The following is a 16,280-nucleotide window of genomic DNA, read 5'->3' on the forward strand; positions in this document are numbered from 1 at the left end:
CTGCAGTACCAATAGCTTGTCCTCACTGCTACAAGAAATGTAAACCCCTTCCTTTCCCAAACGTGCACATCGACACTCACTTAGCATTGGTTTAACGGGTTGGAATTTAATGCTAAATACAAAAAAACTGGAGTTAATGCAGCACTGAGGCTAAGAAGCCAACCAATCAGAAGTCAGGAAATTTCCAATGTTAAAGTCCTACCCAAACCCTAACTTGACCTCATTGCCATCCATTGTTTTACGGGGATAGATCAGAGGTTCCCCTTTCAGAGATACCTGTCTCATGCGCGCCCCACTCTTTCTAAGCAAGGGGGGAGGGGATGATGGGTACCTAAGGAGGCACTCACCATGTGGCTGTTGAGGAAGCCACTTGCTGCATGCATGGTCTAGCAGCCTTAGCTGCCGGGACACTGCTCCCTGCCAGCCTCGCTCCCCCACTGCGCAGGGAAAGTGAACAGGGTAATGCTAAGGGGCTGGGGGCAGCAGGGAAGCAGAAAGCTGCACCAAGTGAGTACTGGCCCCTGCCAGATAGAGACCCTTGCTGACCCCAGCCCTTCAAGTGCAGCCACGTCTGCTTCCCATGCAGAAGCTCTGTCCAGCGGGGAAGTGGATGGTACTCTACTCTGAGGCCACGCTGAGGGGCCAGTGTCAGCAGGGGGATCAGCCTGGCAGGGGGCCAGTACTCCCAGGGTGCAGCCATCAGCTCCCTGCTCAGAGTCCACATCAACCTCCCCAGAAGAGGAGGGTAACTGCCAGTAGGTGGGTGCTGCAGCTGTGCAATGGGGGAGCGAGACTGGCAGGGAGCTTGTTTCTGGCAGCTGAGATGTCTGCACACAGCCCCATCTGCTTCTCCCCGCCGGACAGAGCCCACTCCCGGCCCTTTAGCCTGGCCCCCCATCAGCTCCTCGTGTGTCCACCCCACCATGATAAACCTCAATGTGCCCCACAATTTGAAAGCTTCTGGTATAGATCATAGATTCTCAGACTTGGGGTTGTGAACACATCAGGCAATTGCAACTGCTCTGCTCATTTCATGTCTAACAAGGGGATGGGTCCCAGACAGGCAGGAGAGGGAGTGGCGAGGCGGTGGGAGGGATACACCAGCCCGGAGTGAACACGGCCGAGAACCACTAGTACAGGTTCAAACAAACAGTCCATTAGAGGGTGATAATTAACAAGGAACCTCCACTTTTGAGATTTTCCAACTTTCAAGGGTTTGAATCCTCAATTTGGCCACCGGACTTTTCAAGGAGTGGGACATATTGGGTTTTCTGGAAGGAGCGCTCTGGAAAACAACCCTGGTTTGACGTTTCAGTGGTGAGGGTATGTCTGTAGTTAAATAAAACCACAGCTGGCAGAGCTCTGGCTCAGGGCTATAAAACTGCAGTGTCAATAATCAGGCTGGAACCTGGGCTCTGAGACCCTCTCCCAGCCTGAACACCGAGTCAGCCGACATGGGCCAGCCGCGAGTGGGTTTTTTTTGTTTTTTGTTTTTTTTACACTGCAGACGTACCCTGAGAGTCTGGCAAGCACAAAAGTTTACTCCCTGGGCATGAGCGACTCCCTTTGAACTCAACAGCAGCTAAAGTGATTTTGTGGAGACTTTCACAGAACTTCACCTTTGGGCTGAGACCAAGCATGAAACGTATCAGGCCAAAAGGAGCTGGTGAGAGGAGGTTAAAGAGCCAGTTCTGATAAAAAGGGAAATTGGAACAGAAATTAGAACTCAACCCTAACTACAGGATGCAAAGCCTTCAGCTGCTCTTCATTTCTGCACAGTCCCATAGACTAGAAGACAACAGAAGTTCATACGTATAGATATTTATTGGTTTCAGTGAATTATACAAATGGATTTGACCTGCTATCAATGTCAATATAACTTTATTGGGATATGGAATGTAAACAGATGTTTCAAATAGAAACATTCTAACCTTATAAAAAAAATTAAATATTTGACAATGCCGGAGAAGGAAATTCTGTGTTTAGGTGCTGGTGGCAAAACACGATCTCCGGTTTCTAGGTTTAGGAGGTTTCTAGAACTGCTGGATGAAATTACACACAGAACAAATAGAGGTGGCAACTGTGAGTTGTGGGGCTATAAAGCTACCAAGGTATCGGATGAAAAGCCACAAGAGAACCACCCTGCCCCCCAACAGAATCTGAGTCCCAGAATTCAGCATTTGGCTGATTGTTAACACACTACATGGACCCAAGCTCTGCCTCAGTAGCTATAGTCACCCCAATAGCGCCACTCCGTCCCTGTTCCAACCACACCTCTTGCTTCCTGATCCTCCACCTTTGCTGTTCTCACTCCTGCATCCCCAAGCTCTCCTACTGCATTTCCTCACATCTTCATTCAATGTTGCTGGCATGAAACACTCCAGATTCACACTCTGGAATTGTACTTCACCTGGCACGAGTTATCATGTGTGAGCCATGAAATAAGTTACATTGTTGTATCTCTCTTATTACAGACAGTCTTGCAGGATCAGCTTTCCTGAGGTCTGTGGGAAAGTATTTTGCCTGCTACAGAAAAAACCTTCTGCCTCTACATTCAGGACTTTCCATAACAGGTCTATCACATTTTCTGAATGCACCTGCAGGGGTGTTCACCTTTCTCTTAGCAACTTAGAAGGTGGCTGTTGGTTTTAAATGATCCAAACCAATCCTGAGACACACTTTTCCTCCACAACAGAATCCAAAATGAATGGGCCAAACTGGGACCTGGAGTGAGCAGGTGGGACCTCCCAGACCTCAGAGCTGCATCTGCTTATTCCCAGTCTGAATTTGGCCCCAAGCGTCCACAGTTCCAAAGGGCTTACTTATACAGATGCATGCTATGATCCACTGGTGGAACGGCAAGTTTGCTCCACCAGTGTGGTAGGAAAAGGCTAGATTGGGAAGGAAGAGCAGGCGCCATGGAAACGTGAACAAGAAGCAGTAGCCGTGAGCCCTGGGTATCTTGCAAACCATTTGTCCAGGGCTTTGGTACCACAGGTTGAGTTACATTATCCACAACCACCAGAGAGGAACAGAGGTGTTAGTCCCCCACAGGTTAGATTTCTGCTGAGTATAAATGGGGGAGGGGTCTTGGTTAGTCCCTTTACTGCGTGACTGAAGGTTTTGTTTTTATTTGTAAACACCTTGAGTTACCCGTTGTTTTCCAGTCTTCATCGTGCTGCTGTCAGGCCACTGGAGAGCACAGCATTTTCTGAGCTGGGCTGGGACTGCTCCTTCACCACTGGGTCTGCAAGAGACACAAGGATCAGCCAGGGATGGGAAGCAGCATTACAACGCGCAATATCAAAGCGTCACTTTCATGAAAGCTTAGGTTCTTCCAAGGAACCCCCCCTCAAGCAGCGCAAGCTTCCATTAGACTTTGGAGAACCTGGAGTTCCAGCCATCAATGTGACAGCATAGGGGGGTACTGAATGGAAGACCCACCTCCCACCTGATCAACAAACCCTTCTTTCCTTTTCCAGCCCAACCACGTGACTCTGACCTCAGGTCTTGCTCCCCCCAGGACTCACAGAAATATGGGTGCTCCATAGCCTCTTTGGCAGTCAGTCTCTGTTGATGGTCATATCGCAGAAGTTTGTCCAGAAGGTCCAGGACTTCAGGACTGACCAGGTGTCTGTTCTCACTATGGATGAAGTTCTCCCAGCGTTTTCGCGAGTGCCTGTAGCAGAGGGATGTCTTTCATTGTACAGACCAATCTCTGAATGGCACAGCAGCTATCATCAGACCCTAGGAGGGTTCACCTACCACACCCAATATGTGAATTTAAAGGGCAGTGTTGGGTTGGAGCTAATTAGAGCTACCTACCAACCCCCTCCACATGCAGAATCCAGCATTTCACTAGTGACACCCAACAAGGGCAGTGCCACTCAAGCTTTTTCCTTCACAACCCAGCGTACTTGGCTTTTGGCAGCGCTGGGCTTCAGGGATAGTTCAGTGGTTTGAGCATTGGCCTGCTAAACCCAGGGTTGAGAGTTCAACCCTTGAGGGGGCCACTTAGGGATATGGGGCAAAAAGTGGTTGGATGATTTAATTGGGGGTTGTTCCTGCTTTGAGCCAGGTGTTGGACTAGATGACCTCCTAAGGTCCCTTCCAACCTTGATATTCTATGATATCCCAATGAGAGGGAGAGAACCGCACAGTAAGGCTAATTTAGACGTGCTCTCTTTATGAGCAGCTTTACAGACGTCCATTGCTGTCAAGGGTTCCATTCAATAAAGAACAGACATGATTTCCAAACATGGGTGATAGCTAGGTTCTGTAGCCTGCAACGTGCAGGAGATCAGACTAGATCACGACAGCCCCTTCTGGCCTTAGTCCATGAGATACAAGGATTTCAAAAGCAGGCTCAGAATGGCGAGAATGTCTCTAGTTTGAAGCCAGCCTTGCAAATTTCTACTTGCCATCACAAGAGGTGGATAATTTTACTTTGACAGACCAGTAACAGATCATCATCAAGACTTTCAAAGCAATGCAGTGAATTTTACTGGAAGAGATGTGATTAAATCCCTTGCTCTGTTTAGAAAATATCAACCCATGTTTCTCATTGTCGTCATGGGAACGGGTGTCCAAGTAGATCCTGGGTCTGGGCTGGCAAATTTGTGTGACAATTTTGCAAACTGAGAGCATGAAGGCAAAGCAAGTTCTGGGATCAAAGGAAAGCACAGATCGCCATATGTGGTGTTAAGAAGGAATTTTCCCCCAGATCAGATTGTGAGTGGCCTGGGGGATTTTTCGCCTTCCTCTGCAGCATGTGTTTGGGGGTCACCTGTCAGGATTTCCCCATCATTGCAGGGGCCTCAGACACTGGTGCACAACAGTCTCATTTTCTGCCTGCTCATCTCCAGCGGGCTGTAATCCTTTGGCCTAATTTTGGTTGTTGGGGTTAGCAACCGGATGCTAGGTGGTGGTGGTGTTGGTCTGTGATATGCAGGAGGTCAGACTAGGATGATCTGATGGTCCTTTCTGGCCTTAAACTCTATGACTGATTCGTAGAGGGGACAATTCCCACCATCTGTGTTAGGTTCCCCCCAACCCATTTCAGGGCTTGTCTACATCACAAAGTTGCAGCGCTGGTGAGGGGGTTACAGCGCTGCAACTTAGGAGGTGTACACATCTGCAGGGCATCACCAGCGCTGCAACTCCCTGTTTGCAGCACTGGCCGTACTCCCGTTTTGTCTCGAGTGTAGAGGATCCAGCGCTGGTAATCAAGTGTAGACACTTACCAGCGCTTTTCTTGACCTCCGTGGAATAAGCAGGTAACCCAGCATACCTGAGGAAGCCTCTCTGGTAATCAAGCAGGTCTCCTTCCCCGCGGTTTGCTCCAGTGTTCTCCGAATCCCCCCCCAAGCGGGTCTCCTTCCCCGCAGTTTGCAGGGGGGTTCGGGGAACGCGAGAGCAAACCGCGGGGAAGCAGGTCTCCTTCCCCGGTTTGCTCTCGCGTTCCCCGAACCCCCGTGCAAGCAGGTCTCCTTCCCCAGTTTGCTCTCGCGTTCCCCGAACCCCCGTGCAAGCAGGTCTCCTTCCCCGGTTTGCTCTCGCGTTCCCCGAACCCCCGTGCAAGCAGGTCTCCTTCCCCGGTTTGCTCTCGCGTTCCCCGAACCCCCAAGCAAGCAGGTCTCCTTCCCCGCGGTTTGCAGGGGGGTTCGGGGAACACTGGAGCAAACCGGGGAAGGAGACCTGCTTCCCCACGGTTTGCTCTCGCTTTCCCCGAACCCCCCTTGAAGCCGCCCAACAGCGCTGCAGTGTGGCCACATCTAACACCACTTGCAGCGCTGGTTGCTGTAAGTGTGGCCACTCTGCAGCGCTGGCCTTATACAGCTGTACTAAATACAGCTGTAACAACCAGCGCTGCAAAATTGTAGATGTAGACATACTCTCAGTCATTTTACTGGCATCACAAGGAATAAGAGATGTACCCCCTAACATGGGGAGAAAAATAAACCTAGACGAGCTCTTGGAACCCAGGAGAGGCAGAGAACCAAATCTACCATGAAAATCCAGTGACTAGTTCAGTGCATAGACAGCCAGAGGATAAAAAGAACCCGTAAGTTACATCAATAGCTAGATAAGAGGCAGACAAATGACACTGCAGTCCAGGAGACCTAAAGCATCACTTGTGCTTTGGAGTCACTCTTGGGATGAATGTTTAAGGAAAAGAAACCAAAAGTCACGTTTTGCTTCTTGCCTCCCCTACTTACTGTCCCAGGATATCATTGAAGTGTGGATCCAGTTCTATGTGGTACTTCTTCAGATACCCATACAGTTCATCTGTGCCCAGAACCTTAGCAATGCGAACCAGCTGCAACAAAAGACAGATTTACAGAAGCAACAAGAGAAGGGCAGGTCACTGACTTAAGAGAATGTCCTGCCATCACTGTACTGGCTGGCTGGATAGAAGGGCTGCTGCATCCATGTTAACCACAAACAAGAGTGGGAAGTTAGTCAGTTAGCACCTGGGCAGCCAGAGATTAGGAGCTCAGCACTGGGGAAATCCTGCGGTCCAAGGAAAGCTCCCTTGCAAACTTGTTTCTCCAGCACCACAACAATTTGTGCCATATATCATCGGGCCTTCCAGAAGGCACATGCTTTCTATTGTGCAAGTCCTGACACCTCAGTTCAACCAAATGCATAACAATGCTTTGCCAATCAGATGGTCCCAGCCCAGGAACCTCACCCCCATCCCAAGGAAAGACGCAAACAAGAATTCCCCCTTTCAGAGTCACAGCATCTTCTCACCTGGTCATAGTTGTCCTGGCCATGGAAGAAGGGTTCCTTTCGGAAGATCATGCTGGCCAGCATGCAGCCTAAACTCCACATATCTAAGCTATAGTCATACATCTGAGGAGAGGAGAAGGAACAATCAAATGGAGAAAGGCCACACTTACCTTAGGCCCAAGCCCCAAAAGACCCCTAGTCAAAGGAGGCTCTCAGCTTTCCAATTTAATGGCAAAGCTGCTCTAACCTGGTAACCCTCAGAGGGCAAATGGACAAACCCAAAGTGGCCTGAGTGCAATGACAAGCAACGCACTAAGTAGCGATTTGGATGCAAACTCTTACTTGGTAGTCCACAAGGAGCTCTGGTCCTTTGAAGTACCTCGAGGCCACGCGGACATTGTATTCCTGAGCTGGATGGTAGAACTCTGCCAAACCCCAGTCTATGAGCCGCAACTAAACGTGCAATAAAAAGAAACACACAGAGTAGGAGCAAACAGGTTTAGTTGCCAAATACAAACAAGTCAGGTGAAGCCAAGTCTGCCAAAGCCTTTTTCAATGGTTTGGTGAAAGCAAAGCCCTTTGTGCAGCGATGCAGTATCGTCTGGACTCTGCTCATGCTGTCACCTCACTCTATTATCTGCAGTGCTCTGTAGCATTACCATGGCTCAGAGAATTCTCTGCCTTGCAACCCTAATCAAATAATCTATTGCTGGGTGACTCATGTGCTACTAACGCCACCAGTCAAATAAAAAGACAGTTAATGGGATGCCAGGGAAAAAGCAGGAACCAGCCGCATTAAACAAAAATCAAAAGCACAGCTGGGCGTGAAGGCAGCATCAATGCTAACAGGTGGGAAGAGCTACGAGAGAGTCACTGGCTACAGCAGAGGGGATGAGCTGTCCTTTCAGGTGAGAAATGCAGACTGCACCATACTTGCATCGACCTGCAGATGGCGTAATAATTGCCAGGGAGACTGTCAACCCCTGAGCTGTCGGCATCAGCTGGGAGATAGCTACTGCTGATTCACAGGGAGGGAACTGTGGCTCAGAAGCTCAGGAGAAATGTGCATGTGGGAGGACCCTAAGGCATCATTTGAACTGGGCAGAGGGAGGGACAGACCCTGAGATACCACTGTCCCTTTAGTATATGCAGCATTAACCCCAAATGGGAAAGGGGAAAATCAGCAGTTCACTGCCACATGCACATGAAGTTAAGATGGCACTCCAGTGCTGAACATCAGGTTTCTGACACAATGGGCAAGTACCCACTAAGGTATTTTATCCCACGGATTGACCAATGTCCATAAAAATGACAGAGGACACATGGAAAAAGAGGCCACAGTATTGCACATGGCAGGCCAGTGCAGATAAGCCACAGGCTTTCACCTAGGAGATCAAGCTAGTCCAGTGACTGCAGGTGAAAGGAGGTTATCCACTAACTTCATCCACTTAGAAAAGTCATCTGAAACCTACAACAGCTTCAGAATTCAGAGGAGGACGCAGCACTCATGCCAGTGGACTGAAGTTACTCGAGGGCTCTGAAAATGCTGTGGTCTCACATAATACCACACACAGACAAGCCAGGGCTGGAGCAACAGCCTCTACTCTGAGCCTCTTGGCTTTTGGGGATTTAACTGCGGGAAGGATCTTATACTTCATAGATTTAAAAACAAACCAAAAGCTAGAGAACTGGTAGATTCCACCCACCAGTATCATCTGTCCCCTAAGAAAGCAAAACTCTGTACTGAGACTATAACTTCACTGGATCCAATGACAGGAGAAGCTTATGTTCCCAATGTATAAAATCCATGTACTCTTCAGACAAGATAGGATGTCACAACCGAACAATCATAACAATCACACTGTCCACCAGAGGAACTTCTGCCCCTCTGTCCTCCCACTTGTGCCCACTGCCCTCCCTCTATTTCTCTTATTCCCCTGCCCCAAGCTTTCCAGGCGGTAGCAGTAACCCTTCTCTTCTAGCAAAGGTTGGAAACCACTTCCCAAATAAGCAGAGGAATTGGAGTAATTAGAAGCAATCCCCTCCCCATCCTGGCCAAGTCAGAGCACTTTGCTTCTGTAGAGCTCAGAGAAAAAGCAGCAGCAGCAAAGTATGCTAGCTCAGATAGACAATCCCCAATACATGTAGAGTACAAGTGATCTCACTCAGGGAAGAGAGAGTCGTTGGGAGTGGGAATAAGAAAGCAGCAGCCTAGACTAAGGACATTGTGGTGGCAAAGTTTCAAGCTGCCCTGAAATCTCGATAACTTTGTGCCCACTGCAGCAGTACCTTTTTCTGTTGGTGGTCTATCATGACGTTGTGGGGTTTGACGTCCCTGTGCATGATCCCCATGCTGTGACAGTAATCCAGGGCCTGGCAGACAGACAATATACATTCATGTTAGACAAACCAGTAAACACAGACAGAAGTCCAAGATGCAGCACATGGTTCTCCAGCCAATACAGTAGGTGTGCCCGAATGAAGAGAGTATAGAACCTGAAGGACTACGAACAACCAGGACCCTTGTTTCGCTCACTATCCTGGTTGTGGCAGAAGTGGCATGTTGCTAGTAGAGAACAAGAGGACTATGCAGCTGCCATTCTACACTTGGTTCACTTGTCGTACAAGGCTCCGACTCCTGGATCTGTGCTCCCAGCATGTACTTTAGAGCTCAAGAGCCAGTGAGATAGATGTCCCATCAGTAGATGGGTCCACAACCACAAGTGACTGTCCGTCATTTCCGCTGTCGCTGATGGCAGGAGAGGAACTCCCCAGGAATGCAATGATTTCTACCATTTGCTCAATCTTTTAGGGCCTCTGAGGATGGCTTTTCTTCTGAGGCTCCAGAATTTGCTTGGATTTACCAATAATTTCTAAACAAAGATCTCACGTGTGCAAGGCGCATAATGACTTGAACACTATGGGAGGAATGACGATGTGGTTCAAAACACAAGGCATAAAAAACAAGCAGAGAGTGCACAGACCTGAGTTCTATTCTCAGCTTAAGGACCTTGGACTAGCTTTGTCTCTGTGCAGTTGTTCTCCGTGTATTAAGTGAGGAGTATGCAGCTTCTCTACCTCTAAGGGAAGGCGGAGCTAAACCTATCAAGGTTTGTCAAGTGTTTGGAGATCCTCACATGGAAGACACTAAAAGAGGACGATGCATTCTCTACCTTTACTGTGTTTGTGAAGCTGAATTCCTTATGCAGTTTGTCTAACCTGCCTTGTTCCTCTCCCTCATTTCTATAAAAACAGAAGCAGTCTGGAGCTTCATAGCATGCCTTGAATTCAGTCAGAAGAGGACTTCCCTCCCAGACAGACACAATCATTCCCTGAAAGGACTGGGAACATGGATGGGTAACCACAGCTTGGGTTGGCTAGGAGATCTATCCCAAGTGGTCCTCTTAAGTCACTGACTCCTGGAGTGGACACTCCAGGGCTCAGACAGCCTTCTCTGACACTTCCAGACCTGAAGCCAGCCCAGAAGACCTGGAAATGGCAGTTTTAATAATCCATTTGCCCTGCTGGGAGCCAAGACAGACAACAGCCGTTGCCTTGGCAGAGATTCAACAGGATAGTGCCCAGAGCACGGCTTTGAGAACTGAAGTGTTCCGCTAGCTCCTTCAGACTGAAGCTTGAGATCCCATAGAGACAGTTCAGCAGATCTCAAAACCTGCCACATGATGGTACACAAGCCTCTCGAGAGAAGGGGTGGGGCAGTTTAATGAAACCAGAGAGCGTAAGGGCACATACTGCTCACTTGAAGATGTCATTCGTCTCTTTTCTTCCCTCTCTGTCATTTGGAAGAAGACTCAGCCAAACAAGTGCCTTACTGTAAGTTTCTAGGTCTGGTCTCAAAGAGCCTTAGTCACCCTAACAGAGGCAAGTCAAATACCAGCAGAACCATGAGGGTCTAAAGCCTCAGTCCCACTGACAGAAAAAAAACTTCCGGGGCTTTGAAAGATTTCAAAGCATTTAACCAGCCAGCTTGTTTCTGACCCACAGGCTCATTCAAGGGAAGGAAGATTTGAAGCCACCTACCTCCCACTCAACTCCCTAATTGCCCTGGTGACTCTGGACAGTTGGGGCTACCAAATCGAGTTCTGTAAAAGCTCAGGAAAATGCCCTCTTGGGCATGCACTCAGGTTCTGTGATATCTAGACAATACAGGGTTGGTGATCCACCCCCTCTGGCTTTGCAAAATGCCAGCCATGCCTACCTCACCTTGGCTACTCCCTTCACCCCACCCACTTCCAGTGCTGGTCCCTGGTGCGTTACTCCCCACTTACCTACACAGTCACTACAGACAGGGAACTCCTTTCTGGAAAAAGACCAGATACCGACAGTATAAGAGACAACTAAAGAATGTGGGAAGTTCAGAACTGAACTGGGGCTCGTCTCTTCTCCACGGGGGCTGGTTAGTTTGATCTTCTCATGCCAACCCTCTCAAATGGGCTCTGTTATGTGACAACAATTCTGCATCAACTACCAGAGAGGAAACAAGCCGAAGGGTCAATTTGCCAGCGGGCTGCTCCAGGAATTCTGCCATTGCCTCAGAGACATTCATTCCCCCAGCCCAGACTCTTTATGACCATCACTCACCTTGAGCAGCTCATACATATAAAACCGAATATCAAAGTCTGTCAGGATCTGGTACAGTTGCTGAAACAGATTGTGGAGAGAAAGAGAAGGGAAAATAAATATTCAGCTCTTGATTGTTTTCGTCTAAAACTGCACCTCTTAGTTCCTAACCTCCACTTCCTCAAGTACTGAAGCCACTCTGCATCCTTTTCTACCGCCAGAAGCCAAGGCCTGAACTGAAAGGGAATGCCAGGGATCCGTGTAGGGTTACTTTGGCTAACAGGATATGGACATGGAGACGTGGGCACAGATTCCGCAGTGGGGAATGTTGGCGTCCTAAAGACCCATCATTGCCCCTTTGCTTCCCCTAGACTGGATGATTGCCTACAACATCGGAAAGCAGACAGATACGCTTAGGAAAATATTAGCTTTCCCATTTCGGCTGCATCTCAAGACTATCTACCCTAATCAAGAAGGCCAGAGTGACAGCTGCTGCAAAGGGACAGAGAGGGTAACATGGAAGGGAAAGCAGTCCAGAGACTCCATCACAAGGTGGGAAAGAGATCACAGTATTGAGTTCCTTACTGGCAGTGTAAGTGATCTACGCAATCTCACTCTCTCCTATTGGGATTACTAATCACTGCCACTGTAAAGCAGCAGGGGAAGCATTTAAGACCCAGGGTGCACTTTAAGGCACAACTCATCGGTAATACCATTAATATCTTTGTCACCCAGTCACACCCAGCGTGAGCCACCCCTTGGGTCATGATTGGCACAGATTTAGCATTTCACTTTATATCCATCATTGGCATCTCCTCATCCCGACCCTGTTCCACTGCTCCTACCCCATGGGGAGAGTTCTTCCCAAGAGGCCCAGCATGGTGCTAGGAAGCAGCAGCTATGCTAAGCATGACATGCACATTGAGTTTTATAGAAAACAGCAGGATTTAACCTTTTTCTCTTTTTAACAAACAAGCATCTCCTCAAAGCCCAGTCAAATTGTTTGATTTCATTAACTTCAAAGCTAGCTGCTGGCTCAGGGCACTGCCTGGTAGTTTCAAGAAAACCCCACAGTGGCGATTTGAAATTCACATTCCAAGAAACTAGAGCTGATCCTGAATTCTCTTCAACTCTGGAGCTGTGTCCGGTTAAAGGCTGAAGAGGGATGTAAACAAGTCACCGCCTATGCCCAAGGCACCCTCAGCAACACACCTGAGCAGCCCAGCCTTCACCATCCCTGCTCCAATAAGCTGCCTATTCATCCAGCAGCGTACAAAGAACATTTACAAGCACAGGAACTGTTCAGTGCCTCTTGGGGTGCAAACTCACTTCTGTTTTCATGAGCAAGGGTGATCCTAACATCCAAATGCAACTCACTGAAGCAGGCACAAGTCAGCAAGGAGGAGACAAAAAGATACAGCAATAAGCTACAACAGGCTGTCTGTTGGCTACTGGGACTCACCGGAGAACCTTCTGCTCTCCTCCAGCACACCAGCAGCCTCCTTATGCGTGCCCTGGAGCAGATTATTGCTAGTGGAGCACAGCTCTTTCATCTGAAAATTTCTTTAGTTTTCAAACAAGCCATTTTGAAAAGTTTGGGGGTTTATGAAATTAGTCTTTCCATGAAAGGCAGACCATAATCATCTTCACGAACATAGAACCTTTCCTCTGTAGATTTGAGACAGCTGGGACAGATTATTCTTCCCATTTTACAGATGGAAAATTAGAGACTAAGGCCCAGATCCTCAAAAATATTTTGGCAACTAACTCCCATTGGTTTTGATGGGAGCGAGGTACCTAAAAGACCTTTGGGGCTAAGCGACTTGTCAAAGTAGCACAGAGAAACGATGTCAGATCAGGGGATAGAATAGAGATGGGCAAACTTTTTGGCCTGAGGGCCACATCGGGGTTCCAAAACTGTGCGGAGGGCCAAGTAGGAAGGCTGTGCCTCCCCAAAGAGCCCGTCCCCACCCACTATCTTCCCCCCTCAGAATTCCCAACCCATCCAATCCATCCTGTTCCTTGTCCCCTGATCCCCCCTTCCCCAGGATCCCCCACCCCTAAGCACCCCCCCAGGACCCCATCCTCTATCCAACACCCCCGCTCCCTGTCCCCTGACTGCCCCAACCCCTAATCACACCCCTGACAGGCTCCCCGGGACGCTCTGCCCCTTATCCAACTCCCCAGCTTCCCACCCCCTTACCATGCCGCTCAGAGCGCCAGGACTGGTGGCTGCACCGCCCGGCCGGAGCCAGCTGCACCTTCCGGCCAGCTGCACCGCCGCGCTGCTCAGCAGGAGCTCACAGCCCCGCTGCTAGCACAGCAAGCTGAGCCTGGAGGGGACAGCAGGGGAGGGGCCAGGGGCTAGCCTCCCAAGCCAGGAGCTCAAGCGCCGGGCAGGACAGTCCAGTGGGCCAGATGTGGCCTATGGGCCGTAGTTTGCCCACCTCTGGGATAAACCAAAGTGCTCTCATTCCTTAGTCCCATGTCAGGCTGCCTTCCCGCAAGAGCCTGACAAAGACATTCTAACTATTATCCCCTCCCAGACCTCTTCCCATACCACTCCCCTGAAGCTAGGCTGCCTTTTCACCTGAAGTTGGTTGCCCAACAGCCTCTTTAGACACACTTCCTCGTATAAATGGAAAATGAAATACAGAACAGCTCCCTATGTTTTTACAAGAGAAAGTCAGAGAAGTTGCTGGAGGTGCTCACGCTACTGCTGAATGGATGGCTTGGCACAAGGGTGGAATGGGGCATTTTAACACTCTTCCTGAGCATTCCTCTCTGTAGCTGCCTTGTACCATTTTACGCCCACTGATTGTTTCTACCACCCTTTTAACCTGCTACGCCAGAGCCAAGGTCTCCACAGCAAGGTGCACCAACAAGAACATAGCTTCGGGAATCTCAGCCCATGGAGAGAGAAATAAAATGAACATCCTCCCAGCAGGGTTCCAAGCCTTCTTTCTTTAAGCTATTTATAGAGCACTGGTAGCTCCCTTCATCACCAAGCTCTCTCCAGAGTTCCGTTCTCACGCTCCGTTCTCAGTGTGGTTTTAGTTTGGAGGGTGACAAACATCACTGTGTATCTTGATGATTTCAGTTAACATCTGCTCGGTTAACTGCCAGCCCATCAAACTGAACCTGGGCTCTGCTCTGCCAGTCAAACTGGTCCCTTTTCTCCTCGTGCACTAGCACCAGCAACAAAGGCTCCACAGGCCAATCAGGCCTTCAGAGGCACCTGTAAAGCGCTCAAGGGCTTGCAGTGGGTTTGTACAGATGGAACTGATTGTCATTGAACAATTCTATTGATGCCCAAGAAGGAACCAGCAGGGCTGAGAGGAGTTAACCAGTAAACACCTTTTCTCACTACAGTAAGCTAGTCTCCCTGCCTACGCAGGGGGCAGAGATTTCTGGAATAAGGCACTGTTCTTTTTATGACTTTTCAACATAGGACTGCATTTAAGGGGTGCTGCTTGGAGGTGTAAAGCATTCAAATGAGATCACTTGAAAACAATTTACCTGTTGGCTGCTGGTGTTTATAGCTAAGCTAAGAAACAGTTTTATTTCATGCCTTTATATCCCATGTACGTGTTGCAAGTGTAGTGGGAGTCTATATTTATTCTCAATATGCAGAAGTTTGGGTGGGAAGGTGCAGGGAAGCTGTCACTCAAGAGGTGAAAAATAAAACTAAAGGGAATCCCAGGACATAGGACTCCTAGCAGCCTGTCTGCATCACCCAATACACAGAGAAAGAGGAGGGACCAGCTATCCCATCCTCATAGTCTATGATCATCTCCATCCTGGGTAGAGATGTAATCCCTGCTGCTCCAAAAGGGATCTGGCTAAAGCTCCTTCACTTTCTTCTACTCTGCCCCATACAGCCTGGCTCTCCCTTCCTGATCTGCTGTGCACCTCTGCCATTTCTTCCTCTCAAACATCTCTTCTAAACAGCCTGTCAACTCTACTCCTGCCTTTCAAAGTGGGATCTACTAAAAATAAGATAGCACAACTTGCGCAGTGCTGCTCTTCGAGGCAAGAGCCATTATCTTGCAGACCTATGAAGTACCACACATTACTGGGACTATGCAAATATGCATCATTTGAAGGTTGTTGGGGGAGAACGGAGGAGTTTGGGAGCATGGAGGCATGTCAGCTGTTTTATCTTCCAGTTGGAAAAAAAGACAATGGGCACTTTGTGCCTCTACCTAATGACCATTTGCCTGACTTTCATTTTGTTTGAAGTCACAATTTAAGGCAATCATTTGCGGGTAGCTTGTATCTCAAAGATAACCATAAGTATGAACAAAATTTAAGAGAAATGTTGGTCACTCATTAAGACGCAAGTAGAGACATTCTGTTTCACATGAGAAAATAATTTAAGTATGATTTTTCAAACTCCGGCTCATCAAGCCCATAGGGATACAATGAAGCAGTTTAAGATTATAATTTGACCAATGTAGAAGATAAGGTTTTCATCTACTTAAGATATTTCTAGGGCCGCCTATCACCACAGAATCCAAATATTATCATTTTAAAATGTTTAAATTCCTTTGATTCTAAAGTTTGAGACTCTCTAAATCTGTGAACTCCAGCAGCTTTTCTTTAGGTAGAACCTATAATGTTTTAGGCTCCACTTGCAAAGACAGACCATAAGGCAGCTGAGGGAGTCCAAGCAGTACTATTCGCAGGGTTATGCAAATACCACTGGCAATGCTTGTGCTCCAAAGAAAGTGACAATAACCAAGTAGCGTAACAAGCAATTAACATTAAGCAAAAATGTCATTTCATTGAAAGCACAAGGGAAAGCATTTGCCAGAAAAGAAGCTCAATAAGGACATTTTCTGGCTTCAAAGAGGATATTACAAAAGAGAGAGAGAGAGAAAGATAAAAATGTAATACTGTAAGGTATTTGGCAGTGGCCCATCATAGTCAAAACAGTCACTTGGAACCAGCTTGAGAACCCT

The 16,280-nt window shown here is 48.4% G+C and overlaps 1 protein-coding gene across 3 annotated transcripts in view; it reads right to left on the minus strand.

Moving 5' to 3' along the window:
- The window catches only part of CSNK2A2 (casein kinase 2 alpha 2), a 43,405-nt gene that overhangs the window by 7,953 nt on the left and 19,172 nt on the right, over nucleotides 1–16,280 (minus strand). For all 3 annotated transcript variants that reach the window (XM_050922994.1, XM_050922995.1, XM_050922993.1), the window contains exons 5-11: nucleotides 11,338–11,397; nucleotides 9,025–9,108; nucleotides 7,078–7,188; nucleotides 6,757–6,858; nucleotides 6,219–6,319; nucleotides 3,531–3,679; nucleotides 3,154–3,247 (exon numbers count right to left, since the gene is read on the minus strand). In XM_050922994.1, the coding sequence (XP_050778951.1) occupies nucleotides 3,171–3,247; nucleotides 3,531–3,679; nucleotides 6,219–6,319; nucleotides 6,757–6,858; nucleotides 7,078–7,188; nucleotides 9,025–9,108; nucleotides 11,338–11,397 (684 nt within the window). In that variant the 3' untranslated portion in view covers nucleotides 3,154–3,170. The remainder of the gene's footprint in view (nucleotides 1–3,153; nucleotides 3,248–3,530; nucleotides 3,680–6,218; nucleotides 6,320–6,756; nucleotides 6,859–7,077; nucleotides 7,189–9,024; nucleotides 9,109–11,337; nucleotides 11,398–16,280) is intronic.

This window comes from Gopherus flavomarginatus, chromosome 14, assembly GCF_025201925.1.
Source record: "Gopherus flavomarginatus isolate rGopFla2 chromosome 14, rGopFla2.mat.asm, whole genome shotgun sequence".
NCBI classification, from domain to species: Eukaryota; Metazoa; Chordata; order Testudines; family Testudinidae; genus Gopherus; species Gopherus flavomarginatus.